This window comes from Dermochelys coriacea, chromosome 4 (assembly GCF_009764565.3).
Source record: "Dermochelys coriacea isolate rDerCor1 chromosome 4, rDerCor1.pri.v4, whole genome shotgun sequence".
Classification (NCBI taxonomy): Eukaryota; Metazoa; Chordata; order Testudines; family Dermochelyidae; genus Dermochelys; species Dermochelys coriacea.
This window is the reverse complement of record NC_050071.1, coordinates 111827030-111849921: the sequence shown is the minus strand read 5'-3', so window position 1 is coordinate 111849921 and position 22892 is coordinate 111827030. Positions and strand designations below refer to the sequence as shown.

Sequence of the window (22892 nt, the reverse complement as noted above, 5' to 3'; positions counted from 1 at the left end):
CTAAATCATCCCAGCCAGGGTTTTGTCAAGCCTGACTTTAAAAACTTCTAAGGAAGGAGATTCCACCTCCTCCCTAGGTAACGCATTCCAGTGTTTCACTACCCTCCTAGTGAAAAAGTTTTTCCTAATATCCAACCTAAACCTCCCTCACTGCAACTTGAGACCATTACTCCTTGTTCTGTCATCTGCTACCACTGAGAACAGTCTAGATCCATCCTCTTTGGAACCCCCTTTCAGGTAGTTGAAAGCAACTATCAAATCCCCCCTCATTCTTCTCTTCCACAGACTAAACAATCCCAGTTCCTTCAGCCTCCCCTCATAAGTCATGTGTTCCAGTACCCTAATCATTTTTGTTGCCCTCCGCTGGACTTTCCAATTTTTCACATCCTTCTTGTACTGTGGGGCCCAAAACTGGACACAGTACTCCAGATGAGGCCTCACCAATGTCGAATAGAGGGGAACGATCACATCCCATGATCTGCTGGCAATGCCCCTACTTATACATTCCAAATGCCATTGGCCTTCTTGGCAACAAGGGCACACTGTTGACTCAAATCCAGCTTCTTGTCCACTGTAACCCCTAGGTCCTTTTTTGCAGAACTGCTGCTGAGCCATTCGGTCCCTAGTCTGTAGCGGTTCATGGGATTCTTTCGTCCTCAGTGCACGACTCTGCACTTGTCCTTGTTGAACCTCAGATTTCTTTTGGCCCAATCCTCTAATTTGTCTAGGTCCCTCTGTATCCTGTCCCTACCCTCCAGCGTATCTACCTCTCCTCCCAGTTTAGTGTCATCTGCAAACTTGCTGAGGGTGCAATCCACACCATTCTCCAGATCATTTATGAAGATATTGAACAAAACCGGCCCCAGAACCGACCTTTGGGACACTCCACTTGATACCGACTGCCAACCAGACATGGAGCTATTGATCACTACCCGTTGAGCCTGACAGTCTAGCCAGCTTTCTATCCACCTTATAGTCCATTCATCCAGCCCATACTTCTTTAACTTGCTGGCAAGAATACTGTGGGAGACCATGTCAAAAGCTTTGCTAAAGTCAAGGAACAACACGTCCACTGCTTTCCCCTCATCCACAGAGCCGTTATCTCGTCGTAGAAGGCAATTAGATTAGTTAGGCATGACTTGCCCTTGGTGAATCCATGCTGACTGTTCCTGATCACTTTCCTCTCCTCTAAGTGCTTCAGAATTGATTCCTTGAGGACCTGCTCCATGACTTCCAGGGAATGAGGTGAGGCTGACTGGCCTGTAGTTCCCAGGATCCTCCTTCTTCCCTTTTTTAAAAGATGGGCACTACACTAGCCTTTTTCCAGTCATCTGGGACTTCCCCCGATCGCCATGAGTTTTCCAAAGATAATGGCCAATGGCTCTGCAATCACATCCACCAACTCCTTTAGCACTCTCGGATGCAGCGCATCTGGCCCCATGGACTTGTGCTTGTCCAGCTTTTCTAAATAGTCCCGAACCACTTCTTTCTCCACAGAGGCTGGTCACCTCCTCCCATGCTGTGCTGCCCAGTGCAGTAGTCTGGGAGCTGACCTTGTTCATGGAAGACAGAGGCAGAGGCAAAAAAAGCATTGAGTACATTAGTTTTTTTCCACATCCTCTGTCACTAGGTTGCCTCCCTCATTCAGTAAGGGGCCCACACTTTCTTGACTTTCTTCTTGTTGCTAACATACCTGAAGAAACCCTTCTTGTTACTCTTGACATCTCTTGCTAGCTGCAACTTCAGGTGTTATTTGGCCTTCCTGATTTCACTCCTTCATGTCCGAGCAATATTTTTATATTCTTCCCTGGTCATTTGTCCAATCTTCCACTTCTTGTAAGCTTCTTTTTTGTGTTTAAGATCAGCAAGGATTTCACTGTTAAGCCAAGCTGGTCGCCTGCCATATTTGCTATTCTTTCTACACATCGGGATGGTTTGTCCCTGTAACCTCAATAAGGATTCTTTAAAATACAGCCAGCTCTCCTGGACTCCTTTCCCCTTCATGTTATTCTCCCAGGGGATCCTCCCCATCAGTTCCCTGAGGGAGTCAAAGTCTGCTTTCTGAAGTCCGGAGTCTGTATTCTGCTGCTCTCCTTTCTTCCCTGTGTCAGGATCCTGAACTCAACCATCTCATGGTCACTGCCTCCCAGGTTCCCATCCACTTTTGCTTCCCCTACTAATTCTTCCCAGTTTGTGAGCAGCAGGTCAAGAAGAGCTCTGCCCCTAGTTGGGTCCTCCAGCACTTGGATCAGGAAATTGTTCCCTACACTTCCCAAAAAACTTCTTGGATTGTCTGTGCACTGCTGTATTGCTCTCCCAGCAGATGTCAGGGTGATTGAAGTCTCCCATAAGAGTCAAGGCCTGCGATCTAGTAACTTCTGTGAGTTGCCGGAAAGCCTCGTCCACCTGGTCCGGTGGTCTATAGCAAACTCCCACCATGACATCACCCTTGTTGCTCACACTTCTAAACTTAATCCAGAGACTCAGGTTTTTCTGCAGTTTCATACTTGAGCTCTGAGCAGTCATACTGCTCCCTTACATACAATGCAATTCCCCCACCTTTTCTGCCCTGCCTGTCCTTCCTGAACAGTTTATATGTATCCATGACAGTACTCCAGTCATGTGAGTTATCCACCAAGTCTGTTATTCCAGTCACATCATAATTCCTTGACTGTGCCAGGACTTCCAGTTCTCCCTGCTTGTTTCCCAGGCTCCTTGCATTTGTGTATAGGCACTTGAGATAACTCGCTGGTCATCCCTCTCAGTATGAGGCAGGAGCCCTGCCCTCTCGCGCATTCCTGCTCATGCTTCCTCCCAGTATCCCACTTCCCCACTTACCTCAGGGCTTTGGTCTCCTTCCCCTGGTGAACCTAGTTTAAAGCCCTCCTCACTAGATTAGCCAGCCTGCTTGTGAAGATGCTCTTCCCTCTCTTCGTTAGGTAGAGCCCGTCTCTGCCTAGCACTCCTTCTTGGAAGTCCATCCCATGGTCAAAGAATTCAAAGCCTTCTCTCTGACACCACCTGCGTAGCCATTGGTTGACTTCCACGATTCAACGGTCTCTACCCAGGCCTTTTCCTTCCACAGGGAGGATGGACGAGAAGACCACTTGCACCTCAAACTCCTTTATCCTTCTTCTCAGAGCCACGTAGTCTGCAGTGATCCGCTCAAGGTCATTCTTGGCAGTATCATTGGTGCCCATGTGGAGAAGCAGGAAGGGGTAGCGATCCAAGGGCTTGATGGGTCTTGGCAGTCTCTCCATCACATTGTGAATCCTAGCTCCTGGCAAGCAGGAAGTCCTAGGTAGAGGACTGCATCTCCTGGGACAGACCCGCAAACTGAAGCCAAGAACTGTGCCTCATTACCATGGCCAAGGCTACAACCCTGGCTGCCAAATCAGCCACCATCTGGAGGGGAACTCCTCACCACTGCAGTACCCTCCTCCAAGACGGCGATGAACTTTTGCATCAAGTCCTGGGGCAGCAAGTCTTTAAACTTAGAGGGAGTCCCACAGATTAAATTAAATCTCCCCAATAAAGCCTCAGTTTGACACCCTAAACTGAAGGCTGGCCGTCGAATAAACTTTCCTCCCAAAAAGGTACAGACTCTTGGCATCTTTATCTTTTGGGGGTAGAACTCACTTGTCCTTGTCTGCCCCTCTCATTAGCTGAAAATACAATCAGTCACCCTTGTAGTTGGTGGGTATAAAAAGGTATTTTGAACGCTTTAGCAGGGACAATATACTTCTTTTCAGACCACTTGGAGATGGGTGGGATGGAGGATAGGGTTTGCCAGAGGACCTTGGCTATCTTTAGAACCCTGTTGTGCACAGGCAACGCGACCCGCAAGGAGGCTGCCACCGACAGCACGTTGAATAAAGAAATGCTCTGCCATTTCTTCCACCTCCAGACCCAATTTTGAAGCCACTCTTCTGAGCAAGGCTTGGTGCTCCTTAAAAGTCATCAGATGGATAGACGCGTGGGGGCCCCCACTACTCCATCGTCTGGTGATGAGGATGAGGACTGGACCATGAGAAGAGAGCCTGGGACATTGTTCCCCGGGGGGGGGGGGGGTTCTTTTGGAGTGGACACCCGCTCCTCTACTCCAGTATCTGATCCTGCTCTGCATCAATGCTGGGAATTGCTTCTCTGAGGCAGCAAAGGAGGAGTGGTGCGAAAAGGGCATCAGCATAACCAGCATGCCCCATGCGTTCCAATATGGCCACTGCGCCGACCACTGGCCCTGCTGCCAGGTGGGCACCATGGAAGCTGAGGTGGTCTTGGGCACCCACAAAGGCAACTGCTGTCATGCTAAGGAGCTGAAGTCCCACTCTGATCCAGATGAGTCCCCTTCCAGTGATTAGGGTGGGCCATAGAAATGTGTCTGGTGGCTGACAAATGTGGGAGAGCGATGCCTCGAATAGGAGGACTGGGGCCTTTCCGAAGACTGGTGCCGGAGGCTAGAAATTCGGTGCTGTGCCAGTGACCAGTCCCATATTCGAGGAGAATGATGCACCGACGGAGATCTATGTCAAGGGGTTGGCGATCTGGCCACATCAATGGTGACCGCAAGTGTGGTGCTGGCGACCTGGGCCATCTGACAGCCCAGGTTGCTGAGTTGGGGATCTCGGCTGTGAAGACAGGATACATGGTCTCTTATTCGGGAACTGACGGTGTTCTGCTGTCCTCTGAGGAAGTCTCATGGCTGGCTTACTCCATGGGAAACCTTAGCCGGATTCAAAGCCATACATGGCACTGGTGGTGCTGGGAGAGGTCTCAGATCCTTGGCTGCCAGGAGGGCCTCAGATGTCTACATCCCTGCCAAGTGCCTGGGTCCCCTACTGCTCCCGGGAGTTGGAGGCAGATCCCTAGCAGGGATGGGGGGTCCAGCTGGAGAGAGATACCCCCTTGTGGCTCCGGAGTGGGTGGGCAGCCTGAAAAGGGTCCTTTGCTCAAAGCCCCTTAACCCTTCTTGCTCGGTACCAGGGAGTCTCGTTTCTTCAGACACTTCTTGGGCACTAGCGAAGGGGAGCCATGCTGGGTGGAGCCCAGTGCCAGCGGTACACTCTGCACTGATGCTGAGGTGCTGGGCACAGAGTTGGAGAGGGAAGACTCCGATGCCAGGCGAAATGCAGCCTCCATGAGGAGGGTCCTTATATGAATGCCACGCTCCTTTTGAGTTCTAGGACAAAAGTTCTTGCAAATGAGACACTTCACATGTGACTCCCTCAAGCACTGTAGACAGCTGCTATGAGGGTCACTAATATGCACAGGCCTATTGTAGGCAGAACAAGTCTTAAAACCCAGGATCAGGGTGTGCCCCATCCCGGGGCTAAATCCCTGCTGGGACACTAGTTTACTAACAGTACTTAACATCTACTTACTGGTTTCAGAGTAGCAGCTGTGTTAGTCTGTATTCGCAAAAAGAAAAGGAGTACTTGTGGCACCTGAGAGACTAAAATTTATTTGAGCAAAACCTTTCATGAGCTACAGCTCACTTCATCGGATGCATTCAGTGGAAAATACAGTGGGGAGATTTATATACATAGAGAACATGAAACAATGGGTGTTACCATGAACACTGTAACCAGAGTGATCACTTAAGGTGAGCTATTACCAGTAGGAGTCCGGGGGTGGGGGGGGTCTTTAGTAGTGATAATCAAGGTGGGCCATTTCCAGCAGTTGACAAGAACGTCTGAGGAACAGTGGAGGCTGGGGGGTGGGATAAACCTGGGGAAATAGTTTTACTTTATGTAATGACCCATCCACTCCCAGTCTCTATTCAAGCCTAAGTTAATTGTATCCAGTTTGCAAATTAATTCCAATTCAGCAGTCTCGCTGGAGTCTGTTTTTGAAGTTTTTTTGTTGAAAAATTGCCACTTTTAGGACTAAAGTGACCAGAGAGATTGAAGTGTTCTCCAACTGGTTTTTGAATGTTATAATTCTTGACGTCTGATTTGTGTCCATTCATTCTTTTACGTAGAGACTGTCCAGTTTGGCCAATGTACATGGCAGAGGGGCATTGCTGGCACATGATGATATACATCACATTGGTAGATGCGCGGGTGAACGACCCTCTGATTGATTTTTATCAGCCACACTATCAGAGGGTCGTTCACCCGCGCATCTACCAATGTGATATATGCCATCATGTGCCAGCAATACCCCTCTGCCATGTACATTGGTCAAACTGGACAGTCTCTACGTAAAAGAATAAATGGACACAAATCAGACGTCAAGAATTATAACATTCAAAAACCAGTTGGAGAACACTTCAATCTCTCCGGTCACACGATTACAGACCTGAGCGTGGCTATCCTTCAACAAAAAAACACTTCAAAAAAAACAGACTCTAACGAGAGACTGCGGAATTGGAATTAATTTGCAAACTGGATACAATTAACTTAGGCTTGAATAGAGACTGGGAGTGGATAGATCATTACATAAAGTAAAACTATTTCCCCATGTTTATCCCACCCCCCAGCCTCCACTGTTCCTCAGATGTTCTTGTCAACTGCTGGAAATGGTCCATTTTGATCATCACTACAAGAGGCCCCCCACCCCCCGGTCTCCTGCTGGTAATAGCTCACCTTAAGTGATCACTCTGGTTACAGTGTGTATGGTAACATCCATTGTTTCAGGGTGTGTGTGTGTGTGTGTGTTTATGTATAAATCTCCCCACTGTATTTTCCACTGAATGCATCCGATGAAGTGAGCTGTAGCTCACGAAAGCTTACGCTCAAATAAATTTGTTAGTCTAAGGTGCCACATGTACTCCTTTTCTTTTTACTTACCAACCAACTACTGTAAACAAACTAACTCTCATTGTTAGCGTTGTATATAGAGAACTGCTGTCCATTTGTGAGGCAAGGGGAAAAGCGCTCTGACCAACCATCAGGGCAGTAAGAAGGAATGGAGAGGGCGTAGGGAAGGCGCTGCACTCCAGAGCGAGGCACTCCAGAGGGTATCACTGCCAACCTGACGGACACTGCTAAGGCAAAAGTCTCCGACAGCCGTACACATGAGCATGCACGCACCTAGAATGGAATTGACATGAGCAAACACTCGAAGATCCTAACACACATTAAAATAAAGCACTAACACTAATGTTTGAGTAGGGCACTTTGGTCAATGCTATGGATCCAAGAAATCTGAAGTTGTCTAGATCTGTCTGATTGCTACGGTTGGAAGGAACTGAGGTGGCAACATGACCCATGTTATAGCCAGACCTTCAGCACATGCTTGAATGCTGAGGGGAGGAATTGATATTTATTAATTTGCTTAGTCATCTATCCAAGGAATGGCATCTTCAGTGGCATAATGCAGTTCTTCTAGTCCACCGCTGAACCTAGTGAGCAGGCATTCATCGACAATGTGTGTCATCATCTGTATTGTGCCTCAGGTGCACAAAGGGCAGTCACGAAGGCCCCAGCGATACTGGTTGGCTGCACAGAGACCTTGGCTGGTCCGGAACCTGTTCAACAGGAACCATCGGCGACAGGGAAGGTCAAAACCAGGTGGGCAAATTGTGGGATCAGCGACGAGGGATTGGAACAGATATCCATTCCTCTCACCAGAGTTTTTCCACCCTAACATCCTGGCATGGTGAATGAGACCATAACGGCAAACGTTCAGCTGGTGGTTTAAAAAGGTCATTGTGCAGCAGCAGGCTTGGATTTTCTTCAGTAACTTGCTACTGGCAACCTCTTGTCTGATATGAGGAGGAGCAATATTGCTCAGAACTGGAAGCCATGGGAGTGGAGTCAGATGCAGGGTGCCGGAGAGGATACGCATGGCGGCATGTAACTGCATATCCACCAGTTTGGTGTGTGATGATCAACTCCAGACTGGTGAGCAGTACTCTGCCACCGAATATGAGGTGGCAAGAGCTGACATCTGTAAAGTTGGAGCACGAGTACCCCATCACGAACCTGACAGTTTGCTAAGAAGATTGTTGCGCATCTTAACTTTCTCTTCTGTCTTCTTCAGGTGGGCATAGTAACTCAGTGTATGGTCTAAAGTCACACTTAGATAGACCGGTTCTACTTCATGCTTCACCTTCTTACCATTCAGATAAACATTCGGTTCTTGGGTTGCGCTGGTATGGTGAAGATGGAACAAACTGGAGACTGTTTTTATGACGCTTGGCTGGAGGCCCCAAGTCTTTACAGCAGAGTTGTTGGGGAGAGTTGTTGGGGTGCAGGAGCACTAACGGGCACTGCTATCAGCAAGGTTGCACCAGGATCGGGGGGGAGGGGGAAGGGCACATCCACATGCTTTTGAATCTTTTTTTTGGGGGGTGTTTACAAGTTAAATATTTTGTATTGCAGTAGAATTTACACTGTTGAATTAAACATATGTGTGCCTGATTTATATAATTAACAGTAATATGAGCACTTTGAATGAAAGGTGTCTTAGAAAAAAAATGTATCAGAAAATATAAATACATAAGGTGACTATTTAAATCTCCCTCATTCATAAAAAAGTGTCCCCATTCTCTTCTAAGGAAATTTTTAGTGGTGGATAGTTTCAGAGAGAAAGGAATCAATTCACACTTTCCATGGTACAAGGATGGGGGAGGGGGTATGTTTCAATACTGACATATCTAAAAAAATATCTATCCACATTTCCCTGAATGTCTGTTAGTTTTCTGATGTATTAGTACAACAGAATTTACGATGAGAACAATAGACCAAATTAAAGGGTCATTCATGTTTAAGTTTTGCACAGGAACCTCCATTGTGTGATGAAGGCATCATCTAAGATTATATCTACACTTAAGCTGCTATAGCAGCACAGCTGCAGCTGTACCATTGTAGTGCTTTGGTGTAGACACTCACTACAGCAATGGGAGGGGTTCTCCTGTTGCTGTTAGTAATCTGACCTCCCCAAGAGGCAGTAGCTAGGTTGATGGAAGAATTGTTCCAGCAACATAGCGCAGTCTACACCAGGTTTGGTTGGCGTAGCTATCTCTCTCAGGGGTGTGGATTTGTCACGCTGCTTAGAGACAGTTATGCAGATGTAAGTTTCCAGTGTAGACCAGTTCCAAGTATTTTTAAATAGAAATGTGCAGTGGCTTAAAGCTGTGAGAGACTTAATAGACAAAAGAAAAAGCAAGTCCACATGCTGAGTGCATGCTTGATAGTCTAGGCAATTCACTGTGAAGTGCCATTTGTACTAGGCATGCCACAGAGCCATTGGTTTGAAAGGTTAATGATTGCAGCAATCACAATTTCGATTTACAACAAATGGGATGACAAGAAGCCAAATAGAAAATGGAGGGGTCCCACTGTGATGGTAGCTGAGCAACAATTCATCAACAATACCCCAGGAAGATTGTGAAGCCAGAATGCTGGGGAAAAATCTTTGGAGCCTGGAGAGGCCCGAGACTTCCATTAAGCCCATTTTTCAAATAATAATGGGAAAGCTTTACAATTTCTAAATTACTGAAGCCTAAACCCTCCCATAGTGCTTATTGTTTTCATAGCTGTTAGCCCATCTGAGTGATCATCTCCCACCCCCTCACATGACATTTCCTTTCATCTCTTGCCTCTCGTCCTTTAAGTGTTGCCCTAGCAGCTATGGCCATGACCCAAACAACCCATCCCCATAAAGCTAAATGAGTGCTTCTAGCTCCTTTTCTACAATCAGCCTTTATTTCTCTCTCCCAAACATTGCAGCAGAGGTGATGTTCTATCAGGGTAACCCTCTCTAAAGCAATCCAAGCAGCCACATAAACTCAAAGACTCAATCCTTGACTTTCTGCTTCTACCGCATGAACTATTCTATGATGGGTTTCAGAGTAGCAGCCGTGTTAGTCTGTATTCACAAAAAGAAAAGGAGTACTTGTGGCACCTTAGAGACTAACAAATTTATTTGAGCATAAGCTTTCGTGAGCTACAGCTCACTTCATCGGATGCATTTGGTGGAAAAAACAGAGGAGAGATTTATATACACACACACACAGAGAACATGAAACAATGGGTTTATCATACACACTGTAAGGAGAGTGATCACTTAAGATAAGCCATCACCAGCAGCAGGGGGGGGAAAAAGGAGGAAAACCTTTCATGATGACAAGCAAGGTAGGCTAATTCCAGCAGTTAACAAGAATATCAGAGGAACAGTGGGGGGTGGGGTGGGAGGGAGAAATACCATGGGGAAATAGTTTTACTTTGTGTAATGACTCATCCATTCCCAGTCTCTATTCAAGCCTAAGTTAATTGTATCCAGTTTGCAAATTAATTCCAATTCAGCAGTCTCTCGTTGGAGTCTGTTTTTGAAGCTTTTTTGTTGAAGTATAGCCACTCTTAGGTCTGTGATCGAGTGACCAGAGAGATTGAAGTGTTCTCCAACTGGTTTTTGAATGTTATAATTCTTGACGTCTGATTTGTGTCCATTCATTCTTTTATGTAGAGACTGTCCAGTTTGGCCAATGTACATGGCAGAGGGGCATTGCTGGCACATGATGGCATATATCACATTGGTAGATGCGCAGGTGAACGAGCCTCTGATAGTGTGGCTGATGTGATTAGGCCCTATGATGGTATCCCCTGAATAGATATGTGGACAGAGTTGGCAACGGGCTTTGTTGCAAGGATAGGTTCCTGGGTTAGTGGTTCTGTTGTGTGGTGTGTGGTTGCTGGTGAGTATTTGCTTCAGATTGGGGGGCTGTCTATAAGCAAGGACTGGTCTGTCTCCCAAGATCTGTGAGAGTGATGGCTCGTCCTTCAGGATAGGTTGTAGATCCTTGATGATGCGTTGGAGAGGTTTTAGTTGGGGGCTGAAGGTGATGGCTAGTGGCGTTCTGTTGTTTTCTTTGTTGGGCCTGTCCTGTAGTAGGTGACTTCTGGGTACTCTTCTGGCTCTGTCAATCTGTTTCTTCACTTCAGCAGATGGGTATTGTAGTTGTAGGAATGCATGATAGAGATCTTGTAGGTGTTTGTCTCTGTCTGAGGGGTTGGAGCAAATGCGGTTATATCGTAGCGCTTGGCTGTAGACAATAGATCGAGTGGTATGATCTGGATGAAAGCTAGAGGCATGTAGGTAGGAATAGCGGTCAGTAGGTTTCTGATACAGGGTGGTGTTTGTGACCATCGCTTATTAGCACCGTAATGTCCAGGAAGTCTCTACGTAAAAGAATGAATGGACACAAATCAGACGTCAAGAATTATAACATTCAAAAACCAGTTGGAGAACACTTCAATCTCTCTGGTCACTCGATCACAGACCCAAGAGTGGCTATCCTTCAACAAAAAAGCTTCAAAAACAGACTCCAACGAGAGACTGCTGAATTGGAATTAATTTGCAAACTGGATACAATTAACTTAGGCTTGAATAGAGACTGGGAATGGATGAGTCATTACACAAAGTAAAACTATTTCTCCATGAAGAAAAGGAGTACTTGTGGCACCTTAGAGACTAACAAATTTATTAGAGCATAAGCTTTCGTGTAATGCATCCGATGAAGTGAGCTGTAGCTCACGAAAGCTTATGCTCTAATAAATTTGTTAGTCTCTCAGGTGCCACAAGTACTCCTTTTCTTTTTGCGAATACAGACTAACACGGCTGCTACTCTGAAACCTATTTCTCCATGGTATTTCTCCCCCGCACGCAACCACCCACTGTTCCTCTGATATTCTTGTTAACTGCTGGAATTAGCCTACCTTGCTTGTCACCATGAAAGGTTTTCCTCCTTTTCCCCCCCTGCTGCTGGTGATGGCTTATCTTAAGTGATCACTCTCCTTACAGTGTGTATGATAAACCCATTGTTTCATGTTCTGTGTGTGTGTGTAAATCTCTCCTCTGTTTTTTTCCACCAAATGCATCCGATGAAGTGAGCTGTAGCTCACGAAAGCTTATGCTCTAATAAATTTGTTAGTCTCTAAGGTGCCACAAGTACTCCTTTTCTTTATTCTATGATGGGTGCTGTGGTGGTGAGAATGTCAACTCGGCCAATCATCATACCGCTCAATATAATTTGCTTGCATAAGGAAATCCAATTGATTAAAATGTCTGAAGGCTTACTTAATTTTTAATCAAACACATTGCTCAAACCTCTTAAATATCATGCACGTTACAAAAACACTTGATTCAGATAACATCTCTCTCATCTACACTCAAGCAGAACTATGGAAGTAGCTTGCAGGCATACACCGGGCATAATTATACAGGATATCACTTTTTATTCCTTTCATGATTGGGACCCAATGATGTATTGCCTCCTGTGTCATTCGGATAAACAGAAATACAAGAGAGAACTGATTAAGTTGGCAAGAGCAAATGGGACAAATGCCCAACTTCATCAAAAAAGTGAGGTGCAGAGGAACATGCAGAGGGGCCCAGTGGTGATGCCAGCCCTGTGAGGGTGGGAGGGGGAGAGGCAAGGGGCAGGTAGGGCTCGAGCGAGCAGCCATGCCAGCCCCAGCCTTGCTACAGGAGTGGGGGGAGACAGAGCTCGAGCAAGCAGTGATGCCAGTCCCAGCCTTGCTGGGGGAAAGGGGGCGGAGGAGGGAGGATGACAGGCAGAGCTTGGGAGAGCAGCGACACCAGCCCAGCATGGGGAAGGGGGATTGGGGTAAGGGCTCAGGCGAGTGGCTCGGGCCAGCCCCATGCAGTGTCCCATTTTCCCTTTGGGAAATATGGTCACCCTAGGGTTGGATCTCAATACAGCTTCCTATAATTTTACAGAAGTCAGTGGGATTGACACTGGGAAAAAAGTATAAAGGAGGAATTGAAGATCAGAGGCCAAATGTCTTTGTGAGGTATTGTATGAATTACTACATCATTGAACTCGAGACAGTGTGTGAGCCCACAGCTACAGTTATCACCAAGTTTTTTTTTCTCTTATTTGATGTTGTTTGTGTTACAACTAAATGTTTTATTTAACTGTCACTATAATACCTAGGGTGGGCCTATGTGGAAGCAGAAGATCGCTGATTCTCAGAAGTCCCAGTCCCTGTATTTATTTTGTAAAGGTCTAGGCACCGTGTTACATTCTTCATGTTAAAGAAAAACAAGAAATCTCTAGTCAGTAATGTTAGTCTCACTAGGGTACATTGTAACTGCTGTGCTGTAATAGTTTATCTTTAGAATGTTACTCATAAAAAGGAATTTGAAATCATTAATTGTGTGTGTGCATAAATTGTCTTATGGTAAAGACTGGTACTGGATTCCTAAGAAAAAAATTGAATCCTATTACAATTTCAACTTTTTGTACTTATCTATAATGAATCAAGCTCTTGCCAGGATAAGAATTCATGGTCTCTGCAAATACTTCAAGTCAGAAAGAGGGACTCTGTAGCCCAGAATTGTTAAGTAAATTGACTTACCTCCTCTCTACGTAGAGTCCACAAGCAACACAAGTTAAACTGAAAAAGGCACCATCTCCTTTTTATAAGAATAAGAGTCTCCACTGGGGAAGGGGTTTACATTGGTATAATTATGTTAATTTAAATTCACAACTTAGCTTATACCAATATAACTTTCCCAATCAGGCAAACCCCGAGTATACACAACAGACAAGGTGTGGGGGAAATGAAAAGAACCAGAGTGATGGTTTACAAATATCATGTTAGCGCCACGTTTGTGTGTGTGAGTTTGTGAGTGTGGTTTTGTTGGGAGGAGATTTGGTAAAGGGAGAGACAAAGGAAGGGAGTGGGGACACTGAAGGGAGTTAGGTAAGGGGGATTGGGCAGGGAAGAAGAGGGAGATGAGAAAGAAGGAGAGCATGGAGTGCAGGTGGAGTGAGACAACGACTGTGTGGGATGTAGTTGGAACAAACAGCCAATTAGCACAGGGGCAAAAACATCCAGAGTCAAACTTGTAGAAAGCATTCTGACGACATCATTGGTGTCCTGTACCTGCTAAGGCTGCTTGAATTCCATTTGATAAAATGTGTAAGGATGATAGAATAGACAGGCTAATATTTGTGGCTCAGTACATGGGAGATATCTGTGTAGTGCAGGTGTACTTGACCCACTCATGCTTCAAGAAAGTTGGGGATCTTTGGCCCCAGCACCAAACTTTGCAGCTAGAATTTATCACTGCAATATATGAAAACAAAACCCCAGATTCAACTGTGGACTTTGGAAATCCAGTTCTGAATTCTGTGGCTTGGGCTAGCTTCTGTTGCTGCAGCAGATGTTACTTTCCCAACAGCCTGTAAGACTGAAACATCCATTGCAGCAGTTTGAGACAACTGATCAGTTTACCACGACAAACTGAATAAAGAAAAACTGCAGCTCATGCTCATTAACTCCAGATATTCAAAACTTGCATCTCTTGTATTATCATGGACGATAAGGGAATGAAACATCTGAGGAAGGCTGTATTACCATGATAAAAACATATGATGCATCTTGGAATGTAAAAGGGGAAAATAAGGGATGGAACTCCCATTTTAGGCTTTATTGAAAAGAAGCCTCATAATATTTCCTTATAACCAACACTTTCTACATGTTCTATGTTCAAGAAAATATTCAGATCCAAAAGATTAAAAAAAAAGCGCTAGAAGCTGCTCTTTTGGAAACATACAGGAAGCCTCAATTTGCTCACCTTACAGCTCTTAAAACCTTACCAATTATGCCTTAGATCAGTCGTTCCCAAACTTGTTCCACCCCTTGTGTGGGAAAAGCCCCGGCAGGCTGCACCGGTTTGTTTACCTGCCGCGTCCACAGGTTCGGCTGATTGCGGCTCCCAGTGGCCGCGGTTCACTGCTCCAGGCCAATCGGGGCTGCGGGAAGTGGCGTGGGCCGAGAGATGTACTGGTCACCACTTCCAGCGGCTCCCATTGGCCTGGAGCAGCGAACTGTGGCCACTGGGAGCTGCGATCGGCCAAACCTGCAGACGTGGCAGGTAAACAAACCGGCCCAGCCCGCCACGAGCTTTCCCTGCACAAGCAGCAGAACAAGTTCGGGAACCATGGCCTCAGATAGTTAGAGAACATTACCTCAGGATTTGCAATAGCTACAGAATACTGTGAAGAACAAGGAAATGTTTTCTAGTTATCTAAAGAAGTTGGAAAGCTTGCAAGAGCAATCTCTTAAATCACTACAATTCCAATGTCAGATACCCACTGGTGTCAGAAACGATATTCAGTCAGGATGCCCTAAGGGTCTGACTGTATTTTATTTGGATTTGGATTTTTCAGTGAAAAATTTTTGATTAAGAAGAAATTTCAGCTAGACTTCTTTCATTACAGATTTGAAAGCTAAAAAAAATCTGTAAGTTTACTGTTTCTTCCAAGTGCCTACCATTACAAAATTATACTACATTTTGTCATTGTGCTATCAATATGCTATTAGTGGTACTACATCTAACTTCTTATATTTCATTTTTACAGTAAATGCCAAGTGAAGGTCAAAAGAAAAACTAAATCAAAAGGGTCATAAAAGAAGGGTGCATATATTTTTGCATTCATCTGAACACAGGACTCAGCTCAGTGACTGGGAATTGCTCACTGATGAACAACTCCAATTCATATTATTCAAGCTCATTCAAAATCAACTATCTTGGCTCAATGTTAATTGCATATAATGTCATAAAAGCAATAAAATAATCCAAAATAAAAAAAACAAAAACACACCTCTTGATACTTTCTGGTAGACACTCAAGGGCTTAGATTCAGAAATAACTGTGGGACAATAACTGCTTTCAGATGCACATGTAACTCCCTCTGATTCAGTTTGTGCAAAATACTACCATTTTGATTTGATGTTTTATAACCACTTTGTTTAAATGATAAACCAGGTTTAAATGATAAAATAAGGTTCAAGAAGATAGTGGAGAAACAAGCCTTATGTCTTTGGTTAAAAGTGACTCATTTGTGCATGATAAAATAACTAGTAGTAGGATAGTTTATGTAATCCAGTGAATGTAAAAGAAACGTATTTGAAATTCACAAAGAAACACAAAACAATTGTTCAGAGTTACAGCCACTACCTGTTTCATACTACAGTTTACAACAATTTACCATTTAGGAACAATAATAGAAGTTTGCACTTACATAGTGGCTCATGTAAGAATCTCAAAATGATTCACATACATTAAATAACATTACTTCTGTGAGATAGATATTATCATCCTGCTGAGTAAACTGATGCAAACAGACGTTAAATAGATTGCCAAAAATAACACTGCAAATCAATGGCACAGTTAGGAGAACAAGAATATGAGTCTATGGTCTAACCACACTTTTTTCCATTTCTCCATTTTTGTCTCTACAACAGTAGATCTATTAAACTTTGAGATGGGCTTAAGGTGCACAGTTTAGATCCAAACCCATTTCCAAACTTTCACACAGTTTGAAGATGTTCAGATTTAGGTTTGTGATTTAGTCTATTGTAGAGATGAGGACCATAACTTGGTGCCAGAACCAAATTTGGATCAGAACTTCCACAAAATTCTGATATTTTTCTATCCAGAGTTTGTCATGGACTTATTTCTCATTAAGCAAACTTTTTTCATATCTATTAATAGATATCATAAACAATTAAAGCCTCCTACAAATTGAACAGTCAAGCTTATGCATACCTTGAACATCTTATCTTGTTTATGGCAAACCAGTATTTTTTGATTTTACTAAATTGACCAGATACATAATATCTTGTTATTTAAACCCACAACACTTTCATTATGCGTTCCATTCATATACCATTTCTGATTTTGTTGTGGGTTGCGCGCTATTTAAGGTGACAGAAAGAAAGTGCTTACATTCTTGAATCCTCTATACAGGATCTGAAGTTCCTTCTTTGTGAATTTGCTCTGTGCTTCCAGCAGTTCAAGAGTTTCAGGCCGATGCCGCACAGTGGCTATTTCCATTTCATCTTCTACGCTGTCTACAGAACAGAAATATATGTGACACACAAATACCTGTGCATTGCATAAATAGAAATATTAGAGTCTTTATGAAAAAGGTATTTACAACACTGAAGAAAGAGGAGCTCCTGGGGCAGGGATTGTGTCTACTTCTATGGTTGGACAGCACCTCATACAATGAGGACCCAATCCTGATGAGTATGCCAGGACAGTACCATAATATAAATATTTTAAATAATAATAATGCACAGCAAGAAAGAATCCAGCAAGGTTATGCATGACCTCCCTAATAGGTCTTTTTCTGTCTCTAATGCTTATCATTTTATGATAGCAAAAATAACTCAAGTTTCACAAAGTAGCATTGTCACCAGGATCTAGCTACAGGAATCTTCTAATCCATTGATTAGTTATGAATGGGGGTTTGCAGCTTTGGGCTGGAGCATGTACATGTTGGCCAATAATCCTAAAGACCAAGGTGATATTTCGGGAATTCTGTAAGACATGATGGGTTGGCATTTCATAACTGAGGTAGACCTCACCACTGTATATAGGTACAAGGTAGCCTCCTGGATAATCCTGTCTTTACATGGGTGGGAAGCTAGTTGGGGGGGGGTTTGCCAACTTGAGCACTTGTAGACCTTCAAGGCTTCCAGCAGAGCATGAGATTACAAGGAGTGAGAACTGGCAGATAACCATTTGATTAACTTGTTTGAGTTACAATTTTACAGTAAAAAGTTCAATAAAGTTGCGGAAAAGGCCTTTATATGACAGATTCTGTGCCAAGAGTTGTATTGTTGCTTCATGCCTCTGATCCCAACAATAGATATGTTTAAAAAAATTGTTTCACAATATTTTGAAATAATCACAGCAGAGTGCAATTTCTGTTGTGCTCTAGGGACAAATTTATTAAATTCACTACCTTGTTCTAGTGCAATAGTTCATCCTGCTATAGATATGTAATCTGAGCCAAAAAACAAACATACATAACAATTCTTAGCTCATAGAAAGCACAAAATGCAGAGACATCGTTGTTTCAGAAGGCCCATATAGTATTACTGGGAAATTTTATTAAATCTATTTTTCCATGATCAAACATTTTTAAAAACATTACTTTAGTATTGTTACACTTTAGGAAGCTCTCACTGCCAGGTCATTTTTTGTTCTGACATTTGCTACAACAGTGACTTCCAGTTGCCAGGCTGAAAACTGATGTTAGGAGGTTGATTTCAACCAAACAATAAAAGTGAAAGCCCAGTTTAAAAAACAGCCCATCCCCTGTAATACATAGACACAAGACTACTGTAAAAAGAAAAGCAGTACTTGTGGCACCTTAGAGACTAACAAATTTATTAGAGCATAAGCTTTCGTGAGCTACAGCTCACTTTGAAAACTCAGCTGTACCGCTTAATGTAATTGCACTGTTTTGTCAAGTCTTCTGGCAAAAAGATGTTGTTGCTGGCACTAGAACAGAAGATCTAACTTTTAAAGAAGAATTTGGGAGAAGGAAAGAAAGAAAAATGTGCTTTAAAAATGTGAATAGTTTTGGAAATGTTTGGTGTCCACCAGAGGAAGGATGGTCCAATGGGTAAGGCACTAGCTAAGATCTTGGGAAACGAAGGTTAAATTCTCTGCTTCACTGCAGACCTTTCTGTGCTTCAGGCAAGTCACTTAGTCTTTCTGTGCTTCAGAAACCCATATGCAAAATGAGAATACTTCACAGGGATATTATACATGGAATATTATGAGGTGCTCAGCTGCTATGGTAATCTTAGATAGAGCTGTAATAACAGTGTTCACAACATTAGTTCACATTTCAAACAGCTGATCATTTCAGCTATGCTCATGCCCTCTTTTCTCCACTGTTCTGGAACATTTGCATGGACAAATTTGCATTCACTGTACTTAGGGGAATGGCAGTTCTTCATATAAACTGCCCAGCACTATCACCGAAATAAGGATATTTGTGTGCAAACAAGAGTATTCATTATTCACTGCTCATCATTATTCCTCTGCTTAAAAGTTTCAGTCATCCAGTCATGAAGTAAAAATATTATGTGATTTAGGTGACAATGTCTGAAGTCTTTAGTGACTACCTACAGTTAAAATTCACAGAAATTAAAATCCTTTCAAAATGACAATCCTGTCCAGAACGATTCACAAGGTGACCTTCATTAGATAATTGCTTGCAAATAAAATTGTTTATCCAGCTCTAGTTTCCAAGATTCCTCTTTTTTTGCATCTGGTTTGTGCTGTCTGGCTTTTGGTGTCATTTCCAGACTTGCTGCCTCAAAGATATTTAAAAAAAAAAAGATTTTGTAACATCAGACAAAACTCTTTTGGTGATGCCTTGGAGGTAAGACTTATAGCAAGGGTAGCTGAAAGGCAGGTTCCAAGCCCAAATCCAGCCAAAAGATACCATGTACTATGTGGCCACCAACATCTGAAATATTGAAATGAGGCACACACAGACTAAGGCTTTCAGGATACAATGATACATCTCATTCTGAGCAGCCTCTGTTCAGATACAGGACTACTGTATGCTGGAATCTGCAGTGTCTCTGCAAACCTCATCTCCATAACAAAGATGAGTATGATTGCAATTTGCTCTATTTTAAGCAAATTAGTTGTTATGCTCAGACTCTTTGCAAGTTGTTGAGCATAATGCCAAATCAAGTTCTGCAGTTCCTGAGGGCTACCTGCTACAGTAGCAGCTGGGCTAGGATTTGGCTCATTGGGTCTATACTTTTAGAGTCATTGGGCTTGCACAGAAGTAAATGAAGGATGATTTTGGCCTTTTAAATTGTGTGATGCTAGGAGTACACAGTCGTGTGAGATATCTAAGGTGATAATACACCTAGAATAAAAAGTTACTGCATCAGTAGTTATATTTTGGAATACAATTACTTTCCTAAAAAATAACTCCAGTATTTTAGAATCCATTATTATCATGATGGTGACAAAGACTTTCTAGAAATTGTGATTTGATTCAAATAGGATGTCAGCGATGCAGGACAGAAATGGTATGGGACATCAAAAATTGATTCTCATAAGCGGTTTATATCTTCACTGTAGCCTGCTCCACTGTTTTCCTGTCTGTACTCTCTACGTACACTGACTTTACATATTGAAGATGCTCATGTAAAACTTTCTAGTTCTCATTGTATGCAGAAAGATTTATCATGCTAAGAAGCAAAGAAATGTTCTACTTAGATCACTTATTTACAGATGCCATTATATCCAGTTAGTGCAATAATGTGCTACCCTTGTTTATGACAATAATTATGCATGGCACACTGAAGATTAGAATAGTCTCAATTAAAAATTAAAGGCTTTTCTCTCCCCAATACAATTCAAATCTTTTAATTTGCATTTGAAAATTAAATCTTGCATTCTTACAATACAAGAACCAGTTAGCTCCGCCATTCAGTATTCAGGAGTTTGTAGGCACTTCCATTACAAACCCTAATTTTCTTGATAAATGGCCTGTGAAAATTTGCTGGGGAACTTGCCATGCAAGGTCTAAGCCTAAATTACACATTTTTACAAAAATCAAATTTGATTTACACCGGTTTGCAGTATGAAGATTGTGCACAGGAATTAATTCAGCAGAAGGACTTCTAGGGCCTCATCCTGCTTGCATGGAAATCAATGTCAGTTTGATCATTAAGGGTCTGACCGTCAAAGGTGCTAAGCAATCACTGACTTGAGTGGAAGTTAAGGGTGCTGAATATGGCTAAGGATCACATGATAAGTTCCTGAGAAGCAGGACTTTTGTATTCTGCCAGTGGCATAATAAAACATGACTATCAAAGAGCAGATCCAGTCTGTTCCTAAAAAAACTCCCACATTTTATAATAGGACCCTGAGAAGCATGTATTTGGGTTTCAGGAATTTGCATTTTTGGTTTCTCCAAGCCATTACTTATCTGTGTCAGCACCGCTACACAGAAGAGTGTCTGTAAAGGGAAATCAACAGTAACACAGTCATTCAAATCTACAGAAAAAATTTTTCTACACAACAAATAAAAACATCACCCTGTTTAGAATTTAGCCAACATACTCAAGCGAACACCCTAGTACCAAGGAATCTTCAGTGAACACAAGTGAGTAGGGTATGCCTCGACTTTACTTTTCATCTGGAAGATGGAATTTTCAACAACATGGTGGTTCCCAATAGTCCCATTCTGGGGCATGTTACTCAAAGGGAAGACACAAAAATACTTTTTGCAGCACCCAAGGGTTTCTTTAGAGGTTTACACTGCTACTTATTACTCTTACTGTTTATAAAGTTCTATAAGAAATTCCACTTTGCAGCCTATCATCAGTGTAGCTAACTCATAATTTTATAAGTCCGATGATATGTGGTTATTTTCTTAAAGCCCCAGTTCTTGGAATCATGGGATTGAATGAGAACTTCAGCTTCCTTTTTCAAACAAACAAAGTTTCTAGTCCTCATGGTAGCACAGAAAAGCTTGAAAAATGAACCCTAAAAGATAGGGCTGGCACATAGCTGGTAAAGGAATGGAGAACATAAAGGCTACTTTTGTGCCTCCCCACCCCCAAACTACTAGGACTTAATATTGAATATTATAATTTTGCATGAAAACCAATCTTTCCATTATATGTAAAAATGTACCTATACTGTATATGAATGGTATATTTACTAATTATTGCAGTGGAAGAAAAGGACCAGGCCTTAAAGATCACCTTCATTCACATTATTGAAATCTTCCACTAATTGCATGTCAAATTTAGTGTTTAGATTAAACTGACTAAGGAATCAACCTGAGAAAAAGCAACTGTTGAAAAGTTACTGGTACTTTATGTCCTGATAACTATTTACACATTTAAATGGGCCATACCTTAGGCAATTACAGACTTTCGCCAGAAATGCACACTCCAAGCAGCCATTTGTGAACAATGTGACAGCCTAAAGAGACTTCACTAGCTTTAATACAAGATAAATTAATCCATACAGTAAATGGTAAGGCAAAAGGCAAACACGGACACTGAAATGCTGAACATTGTCTGGGTTTTTCTTTAACACTAAAAATGTATATTGCATTTTAATGATTTATCAAATATAATTTTAATAGTGTGGCGATGATGGGCTCTATAGTAATAAGAAATTTAGTCGAATATACTTGTCACATTGCATTTCTGTATTCTTTTATACTAATAACTTCTCAGTAAACAAGAGCACAGTGAGACTTCTTTATAAAGAATGAATTACACTGATTGAAAGTGTTGTATTTCAGAAATATTTATCTGGTGTGACATTTAATATTCAGTATCTTTTTTTTTTGCATATGTTGGCTACAGAATCACACAAATTGGAGTCTGAGGCACTTAAACACCTAAAACACTGCAGCAGCACTGGTGCACCTGTGCTGCTTTAGCACTTCAGTGAAGACGCTACTTAGCCCTACTGTTGACATAGTGCTGTCTACGCTGGGTGTGACGTTGATATAACTGCGTCGCTCAGCGGTGTGGATTTTTTGCATCCCAAGCAACGTAGTTCTACCGATGTAAGTTTAGAGCGTAGACCTGGCCTGAGGCAGAAAACCTACATTCTTAAATACGCAGTGAAACTGTGTGAAAGTACATGTATTTATATAAAAAGAAAAGGAGTACTTGTGGCACCTTAGAGACTAACAAATTTATTAGAGCATAAGCTTTCGTGAGCTACAGCTCACTTCATCGGATGCATTTGGTGGAAAAAACAGAGGAGAGATTTATATACACACACACAGAGAACATGAAACAATGGGTTTATCATACACACTGTAAGGAGAGTGATCACTTAAGATAAGCCATCACCCACAGCAGGGGGGGGAAAGGAGGAAAACCTTCCATGGTGACAAGCAGGTAGGCTAATTCCAGCAGTTAACAAGAATATCAGGAACAGTGGGGGGTGGGGTGGGGGGGAGAAATACCATGGGGAAATAGTTTTACTTTGTGTAATGACTCATCCATTCCCAGTCTCTATTCAAGCCTAAGTTAATTGTATCCAGTTTGCAAATTAATTCCAATTCAGCAGTCTCTCCTTGGAGTCTGTTTTTGAAGCTTTTTTGTTGA

At 42.7% G+C, this 22892-nt stretch overlaps 1 protein-coding gene across 8 annotated transcripts in view; it reads right to left on the bottom strand.

Annotated features, from left to right (window-relative positions):
- The window catches only part of KCNIP4 (potassium voltage-gated channel interacting protein 4), an 849263-nt gene that overhangs the window by 94227 nt on the left and 732144 nt on the right, over positions 1-22892 (bottom strand). For 7 of the 8 annotated variants that reach the window (XM_038400064.2, XM_038400062.2, XM_038400060.2 and 4 more), the window contains one exon: positions 16711-16835. In XM_038400064.2, the coding sequence (XP_038255992.1) occupies positions 16711-16835 (125 nt within the window). Of the gene's footprint in view, positions 1-16710; positions 16836-17734; positions 18116-22892 lie in introns of those variants that run through there. The other variant, XM_043514068.1, reaches the window with a different exon arrangement.